Source organism: Rousettus aegyptiacus, unplaced genomic scaffold (genome assembly GCF_014176215.1).
Source record: "Rousettus aegyptiacus isolate mRouAeg1 unplaced genomic scaffold, mRouAeg1.p scaffold_m13_p_4, whole genome shotgun sequence".
NCBI classification, from domain to species: domain Eukaryota; kingdom Metazoa; phylum Chordata; class Mammalia; order Chiroptera; family Pteropodidae; genus Rousettus; species Rousettus aegyptiacus.
This window is the reverse complement of record NW_023416307.1, coordinates 92,823,544-92,840,132: the sequence shown is the minus strand read 5'-3', so window position 1 is coordinate 92,840,132 and position 16,589 is coordinate 92,823,544. Positions and strand designations below refer to the sequence as shown.

The window sequence follows — 16,589 nt, the reverse complement described above, 5'->3', positions numbered from 1 at the left end:
GGGCCCTTGAGGAGGAACATCTGCGACTCCCACGGCCCTCTGCTTCACTCAGCCACAATCTCTGCTGGTTTTCACAGCCAGAAGTTGTGGGGACTTCTCTTCCTAGCACTGGAACCCTAAGCTGGGGAGCCCAGTGTGGAGCCAGGACGCCTTGCTCCTTTGAGGGGACCATATGGTTGTGGGACCGGCCCGTTTTGAATCTCTGCCCCTTCTACCAGTCTCAAAGTGGCATCTTATGAATGTCCCTAGTGGTAGGACTTCTGTCCAGCCAAACCTCAGGTGACTCCCAATGATGGTTGTTCTGTAGTTTCATTGCAAATTTGATGTGGTCATGAGAGGAGGCGAGCACAGTGTCTACCTTCTGCGTCATTTGGACCAGAAGTCCTGAATACTATATTATCTTAAGTAAAGAAGTTAATCCAAAGTACTTTGTATCTTAACTTCATTCATTACAAAATGCAGCTGAATTTTATTTAATAAAAACTTAGTTTTTATATGAAACAGAAATTATGTTAAAACACAGGTTCTGCCTGGACATAAACATCGATTAAGAAAAGCCTTACATTTTACAGCACAGTAACATTACTAGCAAAGGGAAAATACTTACAGAAATAGTGAAAGGGGTGAGTTTTTTCTTATTAATGGCTCTTTCGTCAATTGTATCTGGTTCAGATAAGTTGATCATTTTGCTAAAGAGAAAATGGGAATAATATAGTGTAAGACTCCCAGAAATGTGTTTTTTTTTTTTTTTTTTTTTTGGTAACCAGACAAAATAGTTACATTTTGAAAAGTAATAATAATCTATTTCTTTAAAATATTATACTGCAATTCATGGTAGGGACTTAATTTTTAAAATCTAAGAAATATTCCCTAACCTAAAACAAATCCATCACTCACTGCCATAGTAATCTTAGAATTTCCTACTAATTTTTTAAAAGTCCTGTACTTTCTTTATGTGAATCTTACCTTTATTTCATTTAATGATTATCAACATTCAGCAGCCTGAAATGTAAACAAATTCTCAAGAAGTCCAGTTTCATAAAGTGGTCTCGACACTGTTAAAATTGCCATTGTTGCAGAAAGATATGGAGGCAGAGATTTGGTCTTTCTAAAACTTCAATAACTCAAACATTTAAAAAAATTAATATAAATTTTCTCTTTATTTTAGAATATATTTTACATTTTAAAATAAAGGTAGGAAAATACCCATTCACTTCATGATAGGAATTTCCTCTGAAGGTGAGAGGAAGAGACCAGAATTGTAGATGGAGGTCACAGATATTTTATATGTAATAGCCTAAAAACTAATATCCTGTACTCATGGGTAGGTTTTTTCTTCTTTTCAAGTAAAAATACAGAAAAAAAAAAACGTAAAAAGTGTGCCAGAATGTTATGAATAGATAATTATGGGTGATAAAAATATTTGTGATGGTTATTTTCTTCTCTGTAAGTTTTCTGTATTTTAATAAACTTGAAACAAGACAGTTTCTTTGTACAAAGAAGCATGTTGGGACTATAGTACAGACAACAAAGACAAGACATGCCTTTCCAGAGTTTACGATAGAGTGAGTAGAAGCAAACTGCAAACAGTTAAGGATACAACAAGACAGAATTACAACATTAATGTCATTTAAATATAAATGAGGTATATCTTTCTTTTACAATTCTCCATGTTCCCATCCCAGTCAACAATCAATATTCCCTTATTGAGAAATGGAAAAAGAAATCCTGTGGACATTTTAAAATGCTTCAGAAGGATAACTCAAAAGTTTTCTGGCATTATTATGGAAAAAGGTGAAAAAGGCACCAGAAAAATAAGAGACTGCAATTGATGGGAAATTCTAGAAAACATATGTGACTCAGTATTCCATGTAATATAAATCATTCAAAATCTACGTAGCTACTAATTCCAAAAGACAATCGATTTGCTGAATTGTAATTTTCATTAAATCTTCAAAAATGGAGTAAGAACACACTTTCTTTACCCAATGCTCAACTCACCAAAGAAGGATGCCATCTGCAAGTGACTTGAAAAGACTTCCATCACTGGGATCCATGGGTATCAGATGCTTACAGTCAGGATCATTCTCCAGGGCTTTGTTTATCCAGTTAACAAAAGCCACTTTTTCTTCCTCTAAAAACAGAAAATCTTAGTACCAAACTTCATTTCACAAAATTCATTGCACTATAAAAACATAGTTTTTAATTTCTGTTCAAAGATCATAAATGCCAATTATTAAAACTCTACTAAAACACTAAAAGTTTTGTTAAAGAAAAGAAGAAAGATAATTCATTCCTTTCTTTCATCTAATATATCAGGGGAGAGAATAAGGTATATATCTTAAATGAGCACAATAAATATTCAGTTTGATTCTAAAATCTTTCCAAATACATATTGCTTCTGAGAGCTAATTAATGAACCAGAAGCCAACCATCAGAGGTTACATACACACACACACACACACACACACACACACATGTGAACACACATGCACACATGCCAGAGGAAAAATATAAGAAACAAATATCCACAGCAATAAATTCCACCCCATGGTACCCCCGAAAAATTTAGAATTGTTATTTGGAGCTTACAACAGAAACATTTATTTCAGTTGAGTTATTCAAATGAATAAAACAGCTCCATTTCTGTGGAATTTCTACTATAAGAAAACTGACACAAATCCAGACACCAGTACTACTTTCAGTCACCTTCTTCCTCAACTTCTCAATGCATGGCTTTTAATCTGGGTGCTTTGATCTTTAGGCATAAAATGTTGGGCTATGTAGTGGGGAAAATAGGGAGGAACTTCAGGAAAAAATGTTCTATTCTTTTATTAGTATGTAAATATAAAAATCATTTAACAATATAAAACCTAAAAGAAAATAACTCTCATTTCTATCACTGGCATTCCCCATTATTACTCCAGTTCCTAGAATTAAGCAGTTTTCCTAAACATGTGTTTGGCAGATAACCCCCAAATTTAACCCACCTCACACAAACACACAAAATAAAAAAGATAAAAACATTTACTAATATTTCTCTTTTGTGTGCATCATTATCTGCCTTCTTCTTGCCTCATCATACCTCCTCAGAGACTTAGAGTCTCGGGATTTAAAGATCACTAAGATATTGGGGAGTAATAACATAAAACAGATACACAAGGAAATGCAACATAAGGGAAGTAAACACACTACAAGTGAGACATAAGCAGTGTTTTGAAAAATTTAAAGAAATTCTTCTGGTTTGGTGGATCAAAAGCAGCTTTATCAAAAAGGTGCTATTTGAAAGACAGATTTTTAATACATGAAAATGGTCAGAGAAAGTGAGGATTTTCCAGGTATACAAAGCAGAAATGAGGCAGCATTTCACAACCGCTACAATGGCTGTAATAAACAAAACAGACAAGTGTTGGTGAGAATGTGAAGAAATTGGAACTTTCACACATTGTTTATGGGCACGTGAAATGGGACAGATACTTTAGAAAACAATTTGGCAGGTTTTTTTTTTTTTTTTTTTAATGTTAAGCATAGAGTTGTCTTATGACCCAGCAATTCTATTCCTAGGTATATACCTAAGATACTTCAAAGCATAAATCCACAGAACAATATGTACACAAATGTTCATACAGCATTTTTCATAATAGCCAAAAGTGGAAACAACCCAAATGTCTGTCAACTGATGAAAGGATAAACAAAATGTGATATAAGCCATAGAATGGAATATTATTCAGCAATAAAAAGAAATGAAGTACAATATATGCTACAACATGGATGTTCCTTGAAACTATTATGCCAGTGAAGAGCCTGTCAAGTGAAAGGCCACTACTGTATGATTCCATTTATATGAAATTTCCAGAATAGGCAAATCTGTAGAAATAGAAAGTAGATTCATGGTTGCCAGAGGCTAGGGGAGTGGGAAATGGAGAGTGACTGCTAACAAGCATTGGGTTTCTCTTTAGGATAATGAAAGGGTTCTAAGATCAGATAGTGGTGATGGTTGCACAACTCTGAATATACTAAAAACCACTGAATTGTATACTTTAAAAGGGCGAATTCTATGCTATCTCAATTATATCTTTATAAAGCCATTCTATTTTTTTTTTAAAAAAGCAATTAAATGTTTTATACTTCATTCTAGATAACAGTTACATGGGTGTATTCATATGTAAAAATATCAACAAGCCATATACTTAAAAATAGTGCACTTCATGTACTTTATTATGTGTATCTTATACCTCAATAAACTAAAAAAATCTATGATGACAGACACCAGAAAAGTAGTTACCTTTGGGTAGGAAAAGTTACTAGTAGAGACATGAGAGAGTGACCCAGGGTGATAGAAATATTATATCTTGAGCTGGTTGGCAGCTACATGGATGCAGCTACAGAATGTATATGCATGTAAAAATTCATTGATCTGTACACTTAAGATTATAGGACTTTGCCTATATTACCTCAATAAAAAGGAAGAAGTCTTTTCATTAGAATAGAAAGGCAGATACGAAGTTAAAGAGTGAATACTTTTTAAAAACGGGAGGTAGCAGCTTTAGATCACTGCCTTTATCACTATACTTCCCTAGTGGGAAAAGGTTAGAAAAAAAGTACAATGGGTGGGAGATGGGAGAAGTACAAGTATATTGTTCAAGGAAAACCCAGTTAGAAAGGAAGAGAATCAGGAGGATATTTAACACAGGGTGAAATCTCAAAGGAAGGAAGAGGGAAAAAGTTAGTGAATTTTTGTGAAAAATTTAACAAGTATAGTTCTAATTATATTATGTTAATATGCACAAAAGGAATTTGGCCAAAGGTTCTTAGACATCTTGACTCTGAGAGATAAGCTTAACACGAGACAAGGCATCTCATCTTAAGAGCTAATGTGACTCTGGATTTCCCACTGGGCAACAATCCAATGATTCTATCAGATCAAGCAAATCAGGGGCTGTGCTCTCTAGTCATTTGGTTGCTTGATAAAAGATGAATCAGGAATCGCAGCTCTTAGAAAATGGAAGGGAAAAGTCCTGGCAATACACCTCTCCACATATTCCTAGGATCAGGTCTAAAAGTAAACTCACCTCCCCAGTCAGGATGAAAAATCCATTCAAAGGTTATGATTAAACACATTCAGTGATGAAAAATAAACTTATTTTTTGTTGTCTCTAATCTCTTTGCTGTGCACTGTGCCTGACAAATAGTAGGAACTCACTGATTTCATTCATGAGTCTAGAATTTTTCATTTCGACATCTCTGAAATTGAGATGCATTTCAAAGTTGATGGCATGTTATAATTTATTGTGATTTTTCCCTCAACGGTACATAAAACAACAGTGGGAATGACAATGAATGGTATCTTAGATTTGATGAAAAAGGAGACTTGTTGAATGAATCCATGACTCAAAGATCAAATCTTAAGTGGGAGGTTACCTGAATAAGAATGCTGTGTGCCCTCACTGGAAATGGATGAAGTTCCTCCAATAGCAGTAATCCCTTCCCTCTTGTTAATTATTTTTCGGAATGTTTTGCTGATGTCTTTGCTTTTTAACTCTTGCATTAGCTGGAACAGGATAAAAGTAAAACAGCCCTGATCAGATAATCATAGGAAACCTTGCAACATGAAGGAAAATTATTTAGACTTGTTTATTTATTTGGAATGACATCCCTAAATACTAACCAGGCAGTCTAACACTTAATTGCTTGTGTACACAGATAACTCTGATGTCATTTTACCAATAACACAAAATAGACAAATATTTGTACCCTAACCACTAGAAGAAATTTTGTTACAATTAAGTTGAAATTGAACATGTTGAAATTATTCTTCTATAGGCTTGCCATGATCTTTTTGTACTGAAACTAAATAACCAACTACATGATAGTTTGAAATGCCTTAATGAAGATATTTTCCTTCCTGAATATCTCCAATGTATATATGTTAATGTAAGTAATCCAGCTCTTATAGGAAATAACCAAGGCTTAAAGAAATACCCTTTCTCAATTACTCCCTCACTGAATTCTCTAGAGGTTGATTAGACTGAATTCAATCAGTTCTCCAAGCTGCAGTCACAGTGAGTTTAAAAAATGCAAATCTGACCACATCACTTCACACTCTATTCCTCCCACATGACAGGCTTCTTATTGCTCTTAGGCTAAAAATAAAAATTCTATAACATCTTGTATGACCTGACTCCGACTTACTTCTCTAGCCATATTCTTTTACCCTTACCATCTCTGCTCCAGCTGTACTGAACTTTTTCTCAAGTGCTTGTGAGTTATCTACAATCCCTGAAGCCACTGAGCCTTTACACAGGCTGTCACCTCTGCCTGTCTCGCATATTATTTATCTCTTCCATCCACCCGTTATCAGTTTAACATCTTTCTTCAGATCTCAGCTCAGTCTTGGAAGCTTCCAGAAGCCTTCCCTGAGTCCCTTGGTTCTCTAGCCTCCCCACCGAGTTCAATTCCCTCCACTCTAAACTCTCAAGAGACTTGTACTGCCCTGTTATGGCAATTGTCGCAGTTATCTTTCGCCCATTTTTGTGATTCCATCTTCCATACCACTTGTATACTCTATGAGAGCATGAATCACATCTCCTCTTGTTTGGTACATTATTCACAGTGCCTAGTAGAGCTCCTGGTAAGAAAGGAGCCCAAGTATTTGCTCATGAATAAAGAAAGCAAAACTAAACAATTTACATTTCGTAAATATTTAACTTCACTAATAGTTATATTTTCATATGAAAGATACTGTCAGGTGGCAATGGCTACTTAGCCAAGTCATCTCTTTGGGCCTAAGAGGTTGGAAATAGATAATATTCGATATTCAGTTCTAGAACCTATTTATCTTTTGTTGGTTGAGTCATATACTAGTTTCCATCTTGTTCAGTTCCCTGAACCTTGAGGTAGTTTAATAATGAAACAGTGTTATCGTAGCTAGCATCAAAATTTACCTGGTAGCACTTGATAAAATTGAAGGTGTAACTTATCACGAGAAAGTAACCAGTTTCTAGGAAGTATAGTTTCCATATCTTAGCTATTTCAGTTTAAAAAAATAACCCATTTCTCAAGGCCAAGTACTAAGATATTAAAATATTCCACACACAGAGATAGTCATTAAGTATTAAATTTAACTGTAGTTTTACCACAGCATGAATGATTATTGTTCTCTAAACCTTATTTCGACTCCAACAATTTAAGAATGATTTTTTTCTTTTGTTTTATGAATTATTTGTGGACATTTTTTTTGTCACCATCATCATCATCAATTTTAAAGCAGTGTTTTTTTCTGGTCTCTGCAGCAAGATTTAACCATAGAGCAATGACTTTAAGTTCCTCTCGAAGCAAATTGATCAGTAGCCAGGAGAAGATTAGATAGCTTACTTACTGAAACAAACTCTTCAAAACTGATTTTTCCATCTTTGTTGTTGTCAGCAACTGCCAGAATTTTCTCCACAATCTCACGTACTTTATAGCCAGGCAGAGGAAGGCTTGCTTCCTTAAACAGGTCCTGAAGTTCATAGTCACTGACATATCCACTGTTGTCAATATCTATAAGATAAATTAAGAGCTGTCAATGTCAACTGGACTCTGTTGAAGTGTATACTCAGAAAGCTGTTTGGGAGATTCACAGGCAGGTAGAACCTTTCAGGTTTGTTTTAAAAATGGTAGTTACCTTTTCATCCTGCACCTGAACTGTACAAGGTATTCTATGTACATGATCAAAAAATTCATATTTAAAAGGACTTTCTCCATATAGGTTTAGGATTACCATACATATTTTAAGTGCATAGTACACACACTGCTGTGACAGATGAAAATCTCAGGTTTAGCACATGGCAAAGCTTTAAAGAACTAAGCATGAGGAAGTCTCAGAAACCTTGAAGAAATACAGCAGCAATAGTCATGAGTAAACACCTACCCAGACTTCAATTTCTTCATGGAATTTACAAAATGGATCTACTAGACCCACACTTCATATAAAATATATGCACACAAGGATTTCTGTTCTACATTTCACTTGGTAGCAGTTCTGTTTCATTTGTCAATAATTCATTGCTTCTTCATTATGTATTGATGATACCATTATGTAGGTAGGCTGAATCATGTTTGATATCATTGTGAGATTAAGTGTTCAAGAAAAAATTCACACCTATATTTGGAGTTTTGGAAATAGGTTTCCAGGCATTTTTACGTCATCACTGGGATGGCCTTACCTGGGTTTTCCCTAGAGACTGCATATCACTTCTTGATACAGAACAAAGACAACACAAAACACTTTTGCCCGGAGTTGGCAACAGGGCTTTGGACTGTTTGGTTAGTTGCCTGGATCCACATTACACAGGGCTTTCTTGGCTTTTCTGATAATAGTTGCTTTGTTTCCTATATTTCTTTTTCTTCTCAGTAAAAAAGGTACCATCACTAAAACTGATTTAATGATAAAGACAGAAACTTTTCTTTTAAACTCATGCACCAGTTTTAGAACACTGTTCAGAATGGAAAATTTCTAAACTAGGATCTATGAGTAACCAAAATATTGCTATATCTCAAAGTTACTTAGGACTAAATTGCTTGATATTGCAATAATTAATATGTCTTTCTTTGAATTTACAGAAAAATCTCATTATTTATTATACAACAGTTCAGAATTATTTCCTATAATTCTGAAACAGATAAATAGACTAGGCTGGCTTACCTCTATACCAACACTGTGGTAGGGCGTATTTTAAAATAAACAAGATTGAGGAATATCATTTACCTACTAACTATCATGCTAACCTAACAAGAATGGTTAAGAGATAGGACTCTGAACAGACAAACTTGTGTGCTTAAATACCTGCTCCATCCATATCACCTCTGTGGTTTGGTGTGATATGACAAGAAATAATAGATACCATTTTATAAGCACATATTCTATGCTAAGTGATTTGTTGAGAACTTGACTTACCTTATCTCATGAAATCCTTACAACCTCAAGTTAGTTAATAATACTATTCTAATTTTAGAGATGAGGAAATCAAGGCTTATGTTAAATAACCAAAAGATCAGTTTAAAAAGAAACAAGACTTTTTTACAACCCAAAATTGACCTGAATAAAAATGCACAAAGGACTTGACATTTCTCCAAAGAAGACATACAAATGACCAATAAACACATGAAAAGATGTGCAACATCACTAATCATTAGGAAAATGCAAATCAAAACCACAATGAGATACTGCTCCACACGCATGAAAATGGCTATTACATTAGAAAAATAAAGCGAAACAGAAAATAACAAATGTTGGCAAGGATTTGAAGAAATTGGAACTATTGTGCATTGCTGGTGGGAATGTAAAATGGTACAGCCACCATGGAAAATGGTATGGCAGTTCCTCAAAATTAAACATAAAATTACCATATGATCCAATAATACCATTTCTGAGTATATACCCAAAATAACTGAAAGCAGACTTGAACAGATATTTGTACACCCATGTTCATAATGACATTATCTATAATAGCCAAAAGGTAGAAACAACTTAAATGACCATCAACAGATGAATAGATAAATAAAATGTGATATAGACACATAAGGGAATATTGTTCAGCCTTAAAAAGTAAACAAATTCTGGTGGTTTTGTAAAAATGGCACAGTGAGAGATGTCCCCTCAAAACAACAATAAGCTGAACATCTAAAACTCAACAAAAAACACCAAAACTGCACACTAGCACATCTCAGGCCGGGATCTGTGCATAAGAACTCCCCAAGATCAGAACCCTGGGTGTCAGGTGGTCGACCGGGAAAAATAAAGAAGCTGCCTCTAGCAGCTGCCAGAGCTCCCTGCAGGAGGAGGGGGAGGGGTGAAGGTGCAGCGACTTCCCTGATCAGTCTGCCTGGAAATGTGGAACTTCTTTGCAGCTGGCAACAGGGCTGAGTCATCAGGGCAGAAAGCAGAGAAGATGGACAGGACAGCAGAGACACGAGTTGATTTTTGCTAGCCGCAGTTGCAAAACTGAGGCTGAGCTGTAGCCCCTAACCCCCAACCCATATGGCCCCTCCCCCCATACCCTTCGAGATTGATCACCATGGAGCCCTAGGGAAATCTGAGCAAACGCTACTGAAACTGTTGCTATCACTGACAGGGACTGAAACTGAGAGTAGCGAGTGTGATTAAGTATCTACAAGAAAATAAAAAAAGACATTTGGGCTTTATATAAAGCAGGGATCCAAGAGGCTTAGACGCCACCTACTGGAAACCAAAAGAAAAGCGCCTTCTTTTTAGCAGTCTAAAGGAAGACCTTCATATAACAAATCTTCTTGCTGGAAAAACAACCAGAACGCACTTCCATTAATGCCCAGGCGGAGTAACAGTCTATTAAACACCATGAACAACTAGAGTGACAAGGCATCTCAGAAAGAAAGAGAAAAATCTCCGGAAAATAAGCTTACAGACATAGAAATATGCGAGTTAAATGACAGAGAATTCAGGATGGTACTTCTGAAAAAACTCAATGAGATCCAAAACAACTCAAATCAACAATTTCAGGAATTGAAATAACAACTAGATGAGCTGAGCAAGGAGACTGAAACCCTCAAAAGAAATCAAATAGAACTTTTGGAGATGAAAAACACACTGCAAGAGTTGAAAAATGAAATAGCAAGCTTGGAGGAAAATATCAGTGATATCAAAGACAGAAATCTAGAAATAAATCAGAAGGAAGAAGAGAGAAACCAAAGAATGAAAAATAAAGAGAGAGATATACAAGAAATAGCAGATACCATCGGGAGAGGAAACATAATAATGAACATTATCAAAGGCAAGGACAAGAAGCAGGGATTAGAAAACATTTTCAGACATAAAGTGGATGAGAATTTCCCAAATCTAAAGAATGAGCTGGAACTTGGAATTCAAGAAGTCAACACAACACCTAAAAAGTCCTTCACCAAGACACATTGTATTAAAGTTCTCAAAAATAAGTGACAAAGACAGAATTCTCAGGGCAGCCAGGGAAAAGAAGATGGTAACTTATAAAGGCAAACCCATTAGGACGTGGATCCAGAGTATAGTGGTTAGCATGTCTGCTTTACACACAGAAGGTCCTGGGTTCGCATCCCAGTGGAGCCACAGTCCATGGTGTACAGCCTTACTACCATGAACAAGCCTGATGTCTGATCTTGGAAGCTAAGCAGAGTTGGACCTGGTTAGTACTTGGATGGGAGACCACCTAGGAAGACCAGGTGCTGTAGGCATAAATAATAATAAATAATTAAAAAATAAAATGATTAGAGGACCTGAACAGACACTTCTCCTTAGAGGACATACAAATGCCAACAAATATATGAGAAGATGCACAACAACCCTAGCTATTAGGGAAATGCAAATCAAAACCATAGTGAGATATCATATCACAGCTGTTAGAATAGCCATAATCAACAGAACAAGTAATAACAAATGTTGAAGAGGATGCAGAGAAAAAGGAACCCTCATACACTGCTGGTGGGACTGCAAATTTGTACAGCCACTATGGAAAACAGTATGGAGATTTCTTAAAAAACTAAGAATTGATCTACCATATGATCCAGCAATCCCCAAAGACTCGAAAACTCTTATCTGAATAGATATTTGCACACCGATGTTCATATCAGTATTTCTCACAGTGGCCAGGGCATGGAAGCAACCAAAGTGTCCTACAATAGATGACTGGCTAAAGAAGCTGTGGTACATATATACAATGGAATACCGAAATACTGCTATTGGTGACAACACGGGTGGACCTCAAGATAATCATGCTAAGTTAAATAAGCCAGACTGAAAAAGTTGAAAATCACATGGTGTCACTTATATGTAGGATATAAACCTAAAAGCAACAAATGAACATAACAAATAGAGACTCAGGGACATGGAGAATGGACTAGTGGTTATCACAGAGTAGGGGGTGAGGGAGAAGGGAAGAGGTAGGCTGAGTAAAAGGGGTCAAACACAGGGGGGTTAGAGAAGGGTGAAGTGGGTAAAGGGGTTCAAACATATGGAAGCTGAAGGAAACTGGACTTTGGGTGGTAATCACCTAATAGATTATATAGATGTCAAATTATAATGTATACTTGAAAATTATAGAATTGTATTAATCAATGTTACCCTAATAAACTGAATTTTAAAAAAAATTAGTTTATTTTTTCTGATATGAAAAAAAAGTAAGGAAATTCTGACACATGCTGTGATGTAGATGAAAATTGAAGACATCATGCTAAATGAAATAAGCCTGACATAAAAAAAACAAATATTGTATGATTCTACTAAGATGAAGTACACAAAGTAGCCAAATTCATAGAGATAGAAAGTATAATGGTGGTAGCTCCAGTTGGATGCGGGGATAGGATTTAGTATTTAATGGTTATAGTGACAGTATGGGAAGATGGAAACATTTTGAACATACACACATGGTAGTAATGGTTGCGTAACAGTGTGAATGTACTGCCACTGAACTGTATACTCGAAAATGGTTAAAATGGTAAATTTTATGGCTATCTTACCACATTTTACAAAATAAAAAAAAGAAATAAGAAATATTTTCATTCCCCCTTCTCCCTAGAGACCCGAGAACACCCCATCTAGTAAGGTTGGATGGACATATCTCTCCACCTGAGAAAAGTTGTTGGGTACAAATATGCAAAGGGATTACTGAGTTTATAAGTAGCAATTTCTCTCTTAAATAAAGTAAGCAAAACAAGTACATATTCTGCTACTGTTAGCACTTCCCTCACACAGAGCAAATTATCTTGCTGTGAGAATTGTTCCACCAATGAATTATTTATTCTAAATATCACTAAGTAAATATTACAGAATTATGTGTCCATGAGTCATAAAGATTAAAGTTGGTATGCTAGAAAAAGAAAATAATTACTAATTCATTCATTTTACAAGACTTAACTTTTATTCAGGCTACCAAAAAAACCAGAACCTATAAAATAACAGAAATGCCAAACTAAGAGATACATTTTTATTACTTCCTCAGTTTCAAGGCTCAAAATGGGCAATACTCTAAAATATTTTTAATAATAATTTTTTAGAAATCATAGCATACTCATGTAATGCTCTAATGACTAATATATTGTCCCCAAAATAAAGACAAGACCAAGATTAAGGCATTCATTATGAACCTAAATCAGCCACCAAGTAGACTATATTCTGAAGGCCTGAGTTACTCTGGACATGGCTGTACAGGCAGAAGAGAAAGAATCCAGAGATTTGTAGAATTAACTTTATTTCATAGCAGTGATTTGTAAATCATGAGCTTCCTGAAAGCTCTTCTTTCCTTTTTTTTTTTTTTTTTGAAGGCTTTACTTTTTAAACTTAAATCTTTATTTGCATTGGTCTCTAAAACTCATTCTGTATTACATCTCGTCTACATTAATTTTCATCATTATTTACTAGGTTTGTGAAGAATCCACCAACAAGGTCAACTAGAATAATTATATCCTCCCTGGTCTACCATCTGACTCTATTCTTCATGGACTGTACTAGAGAAGAAGCCTACTGAGAAAGGGGCAAGGTTGGTGGTGTCACTGCCCATTGTTTACTGACCGTGCTTAGCTTTCACTGGATTCACCTTTTACTTGCATTCATTTGCAGACTAGAGCAATGGATGGGATTTATATTATCTTTTGTTTGTCACAGATTTCCTCAGAGCAAAATGCAGAAGAATGGAGATTCAACAGAGGATGAGGAAATTTTTTTGGAAGACAATTACAAAGCTGTCAAAATGATAATGTCATAAAGACAAAACATTGAATGGCTTTAAAAAGTGACAGAAGAAAAATAAGAGATTGGGTCTTTAAAAATAACACTAAGTAATTTTAAAATTATGCATGGGGGAAAAGGAGAATAAGACATATGGCCTTTAAAAACAATATTAAGATTTTTAAATATTCTGCATGAAGTCAGAAAGTGTTATTACTACTGGCAAACACATGAAGGTCAGAGTTCAGTTTATAGACAAGAAGTATTTCTATATTTTTTCTCGGTAATTAGGATATCATGTTGCACATATTCAATTTTACTGTCATTCATTAACCTGGATTATTTTCTACAAAGAAATGATCAAAGAATTCAAAGTCCAATTCTTCTAGAAATTCAAGCCAGTTTCAGTTTACTTTTCAGAAATAAAGAAAGAATCCAGTGAAACCTAGACAGAAAAAAAAAAAGGACTAAATGTCGGGTATTGTTCTATTCCTGGAAGTCTGATATCAAGCAGAAGAGTAACATCACATTTAGCTTTTTCAAGCATACCTATTTTATTAAATGCTTCTTGTAGTTCCTCCAGCTCCTCTCGAGAAATGGTAGTGGTATTATTTTCCATCTTTGGACAGGAAAGACTACCTTCGGGTCTTTATATCTGAAAAACAAAACAAAACAAGACAAGATAAAACAAAACAAAACAAAACAAAACAATGTTATAAAAAGAACATTAGCCCTTTAGAAACATTTATCTAAGCAATACAGAGTACAGAGACAGTAAAATATCTAGAAGAAGTCACCTGAGAAGTTTGGCTGACAAGGAACAAGTAGAAATAGACCCCTCAGTAACACTCTTTCCCAGCACGTCGGCCAGACAATAACTGAGAATCGGTAAGGGTGATAAGAACACCCTGCTTTCCACATCCTGTGCTTTTACAGAGCATAAACATTTCTTAACAGACTGTATACTTTTCATTTGCATTTTACCACACTATCTCAGCAAAATAACACATTTCGAGTTTAAGAAAAGTGTAGCATTTGTACATGTAAAAAAAAAGAGGTCAGAAAGTAAAATTTTAAGACATACATTATGTCCAAAACCAGAATCAAATAAGTAGAGTTTGATCATCTAGAGATGGAGACTATAGCTTTAATGTTCAGCTTTATCATATTCAACCATTGCCACTACCTTTCCCTTTTCTGTGTGAGGTCTTTCCCAAATCTCACTTCTTACTCTGGGTAAGTAATACAAAAAAAAAAAAAAAAAAAGGAAAAAAAATGTAAAACTGGGTTGTAAGAAAAGCAAGCAGGTAGATTCATCATAGAAAGTAATTGGTAACATAAGCCCGAAGCAGAAAATTAGCATTGGTGGTACAGTGGTGAGCACAGTTGCTTTCCAAAACAGTAAATTAAAGTTACCCACAATCCTACTATTCAGAAATATCAAATAGTATCATTTTATTATCTATATCTACCTGTTCTACTTTTCAAGTACATGTGGACCTTTTCAGAGGGTAGAAAATATGAGCATATTACCTTTTAATTTTTTGTACTAATATATGTTTCCATGTTTTTTATTAATATAATATTTAATGGCCACATATTACTATATCATAACTTATTTGGTAAATCCCTTGTTTCAGGGTATTTCCATTGCTTCCTATTTTTCATTATAAAGAATGCTGCAATGGAGATGCTTGTAGATAAATATTTGTACATATCTATGTTTATTTCTGCAAGATAAACATCTCAGGGTGGAATTACTTACATTTTTAAGGCTTCTGAAATGTAGCAGGGCAACTCATTTTTAAAATGACTTAGTGGTTTGGCTATTCAATGTAAAGCTAAAGACAAATATAAGTCATGTTGCATTCCCCTTATGTATACCAAATTACATTACAGAGCTAATATGTATTTTGGAAAATAAGTGAAAATAAGTGTTTTATAAGATAATGAGAACTTAAATTAAGTGAAAAATTCTTTTTTATACACTTTACATAGTAGGTTCATCATTATCCCTGAACATTTTTAATTTTTTAGGGAATCACATCATTTTTCGAAAAAATTTCACTCATTTAAAAATCATACTAAATTGTGTGACGCCTTCTAAGAGAATGACTCATTTGTCATCAGTATACCAACTTGTTTAGTTTTTTTGTTGTATTTTCAAAATGATAGTTATTCTGGGGCCTGGTTCTAATTGTGTCATTAAATCTTTTGGTTTTAAAATACACATACCATTGCCCACCATTTAACTCTACAGCGTTAAAAAACAAAATCTGGAATGCTCAAGTCAGTAGGATAGGAAAAAGGAGTAAAGGAAATTCATCTTATTCCCCAGATACAGTTTCTTATATTTTAGCACTGAACATCCACATTTTATTTCTGTCGAAAGAGATTAAGCAGTCCTTTTAGGATTTTTAAGTATAATCTTCCAGGTCTGTAAAATGCTAATTCTGTCGTGGCTGGCTTTGAACCTCCGTGGTTTTGGTCATCCTGCATACCTTTTCCATACTCAAAATGGTTTCTATCCCTTACCTCAAGTTTTAAAAATAGTAGTCCAATTTTAGCATTTGCACTCCACAAAAAGGCTGCAAATTAAAGGTCTTTGTGTTGATTTTGCGTTTGAAATGATAAATATATCTGAGGTTCTATTCTTTACTCATGTGTATTCAAATTTATGTCATTTGTTAATTACATAATATTTTTATTCTCTCATAATCAATCAAAACCAACACATAAACTTACTGAAAAAGAAATTTACCCATACAATATTGTTTCTTATTTTTAAAGCTTTGTTTTTCAAGTATATACAAGTTGCCTCAAGTCCTTTGGTATTTAAATAAAACCAATAGGAAAGTATTGAACAATCTTTAAGATA

General features: G+C 34.7%; 2 protein-coding genes across 11 annotated transcripts in view; one reads left to right on the top strand and one right to left on the bottom strand.

Moving 5' to 3' along the window:
- The window catches only part of LOC107500832 (translation initiation factor IF-2-like), a 49,361-nt gene extending 35,911 nt beyond the window's left edge, over positions 1-13,450 (top strand). Inside the window, exon 3 of the mRNA XM_016126478.2 lies at positions 13,406-13,450. The gene's annotated coding sequence lies outside the window, so the exon portion shown is untranslated. The remainder of the gene's footprint in view (positions 1-13,405) is intronic.
- The window catches only part of PLS1 (plastin 1), a 105,803-nt gene that overhangs the window by 33,019 nt on the left and 56,195 nt on the right, over positions 1-16,589 (bottom strand). For 9 of the 10 annotated variants that reach the window (XM_016126498.2, XM_036219724.1, XM_016126501.2 and 6 more), the window contains exons 2-6: positions 14,261-14,366; positions 7,379-7,542; positions 5,422-5,551; positions 2,002-2,134; positions 608-689 (exon numbers count right to left, since the gene is read on the bottom strand). In XM_016126498.2, coding sequence (XP_015981984.1) covers positions 608-689; positions 2,002-2,134; positions 5,422-5,551; positions 7,379-7,542; positions 14,261-14,330 — 579 coding nt within the window. In that variant the 5' untranslated portion in view covers positions 14,331-14,366. Of the gene's footprint in view, positions 1-607; positions 690-2,001; positions 2,135-5,421; positions 5,552-7,378; positions 7,543-14,260; positions 14,367-14,508; positions 14,532-16,589 lie in introns of those variants that run through there. The other variant, XM_016126495.2, reaches the window with a different exon arrangement.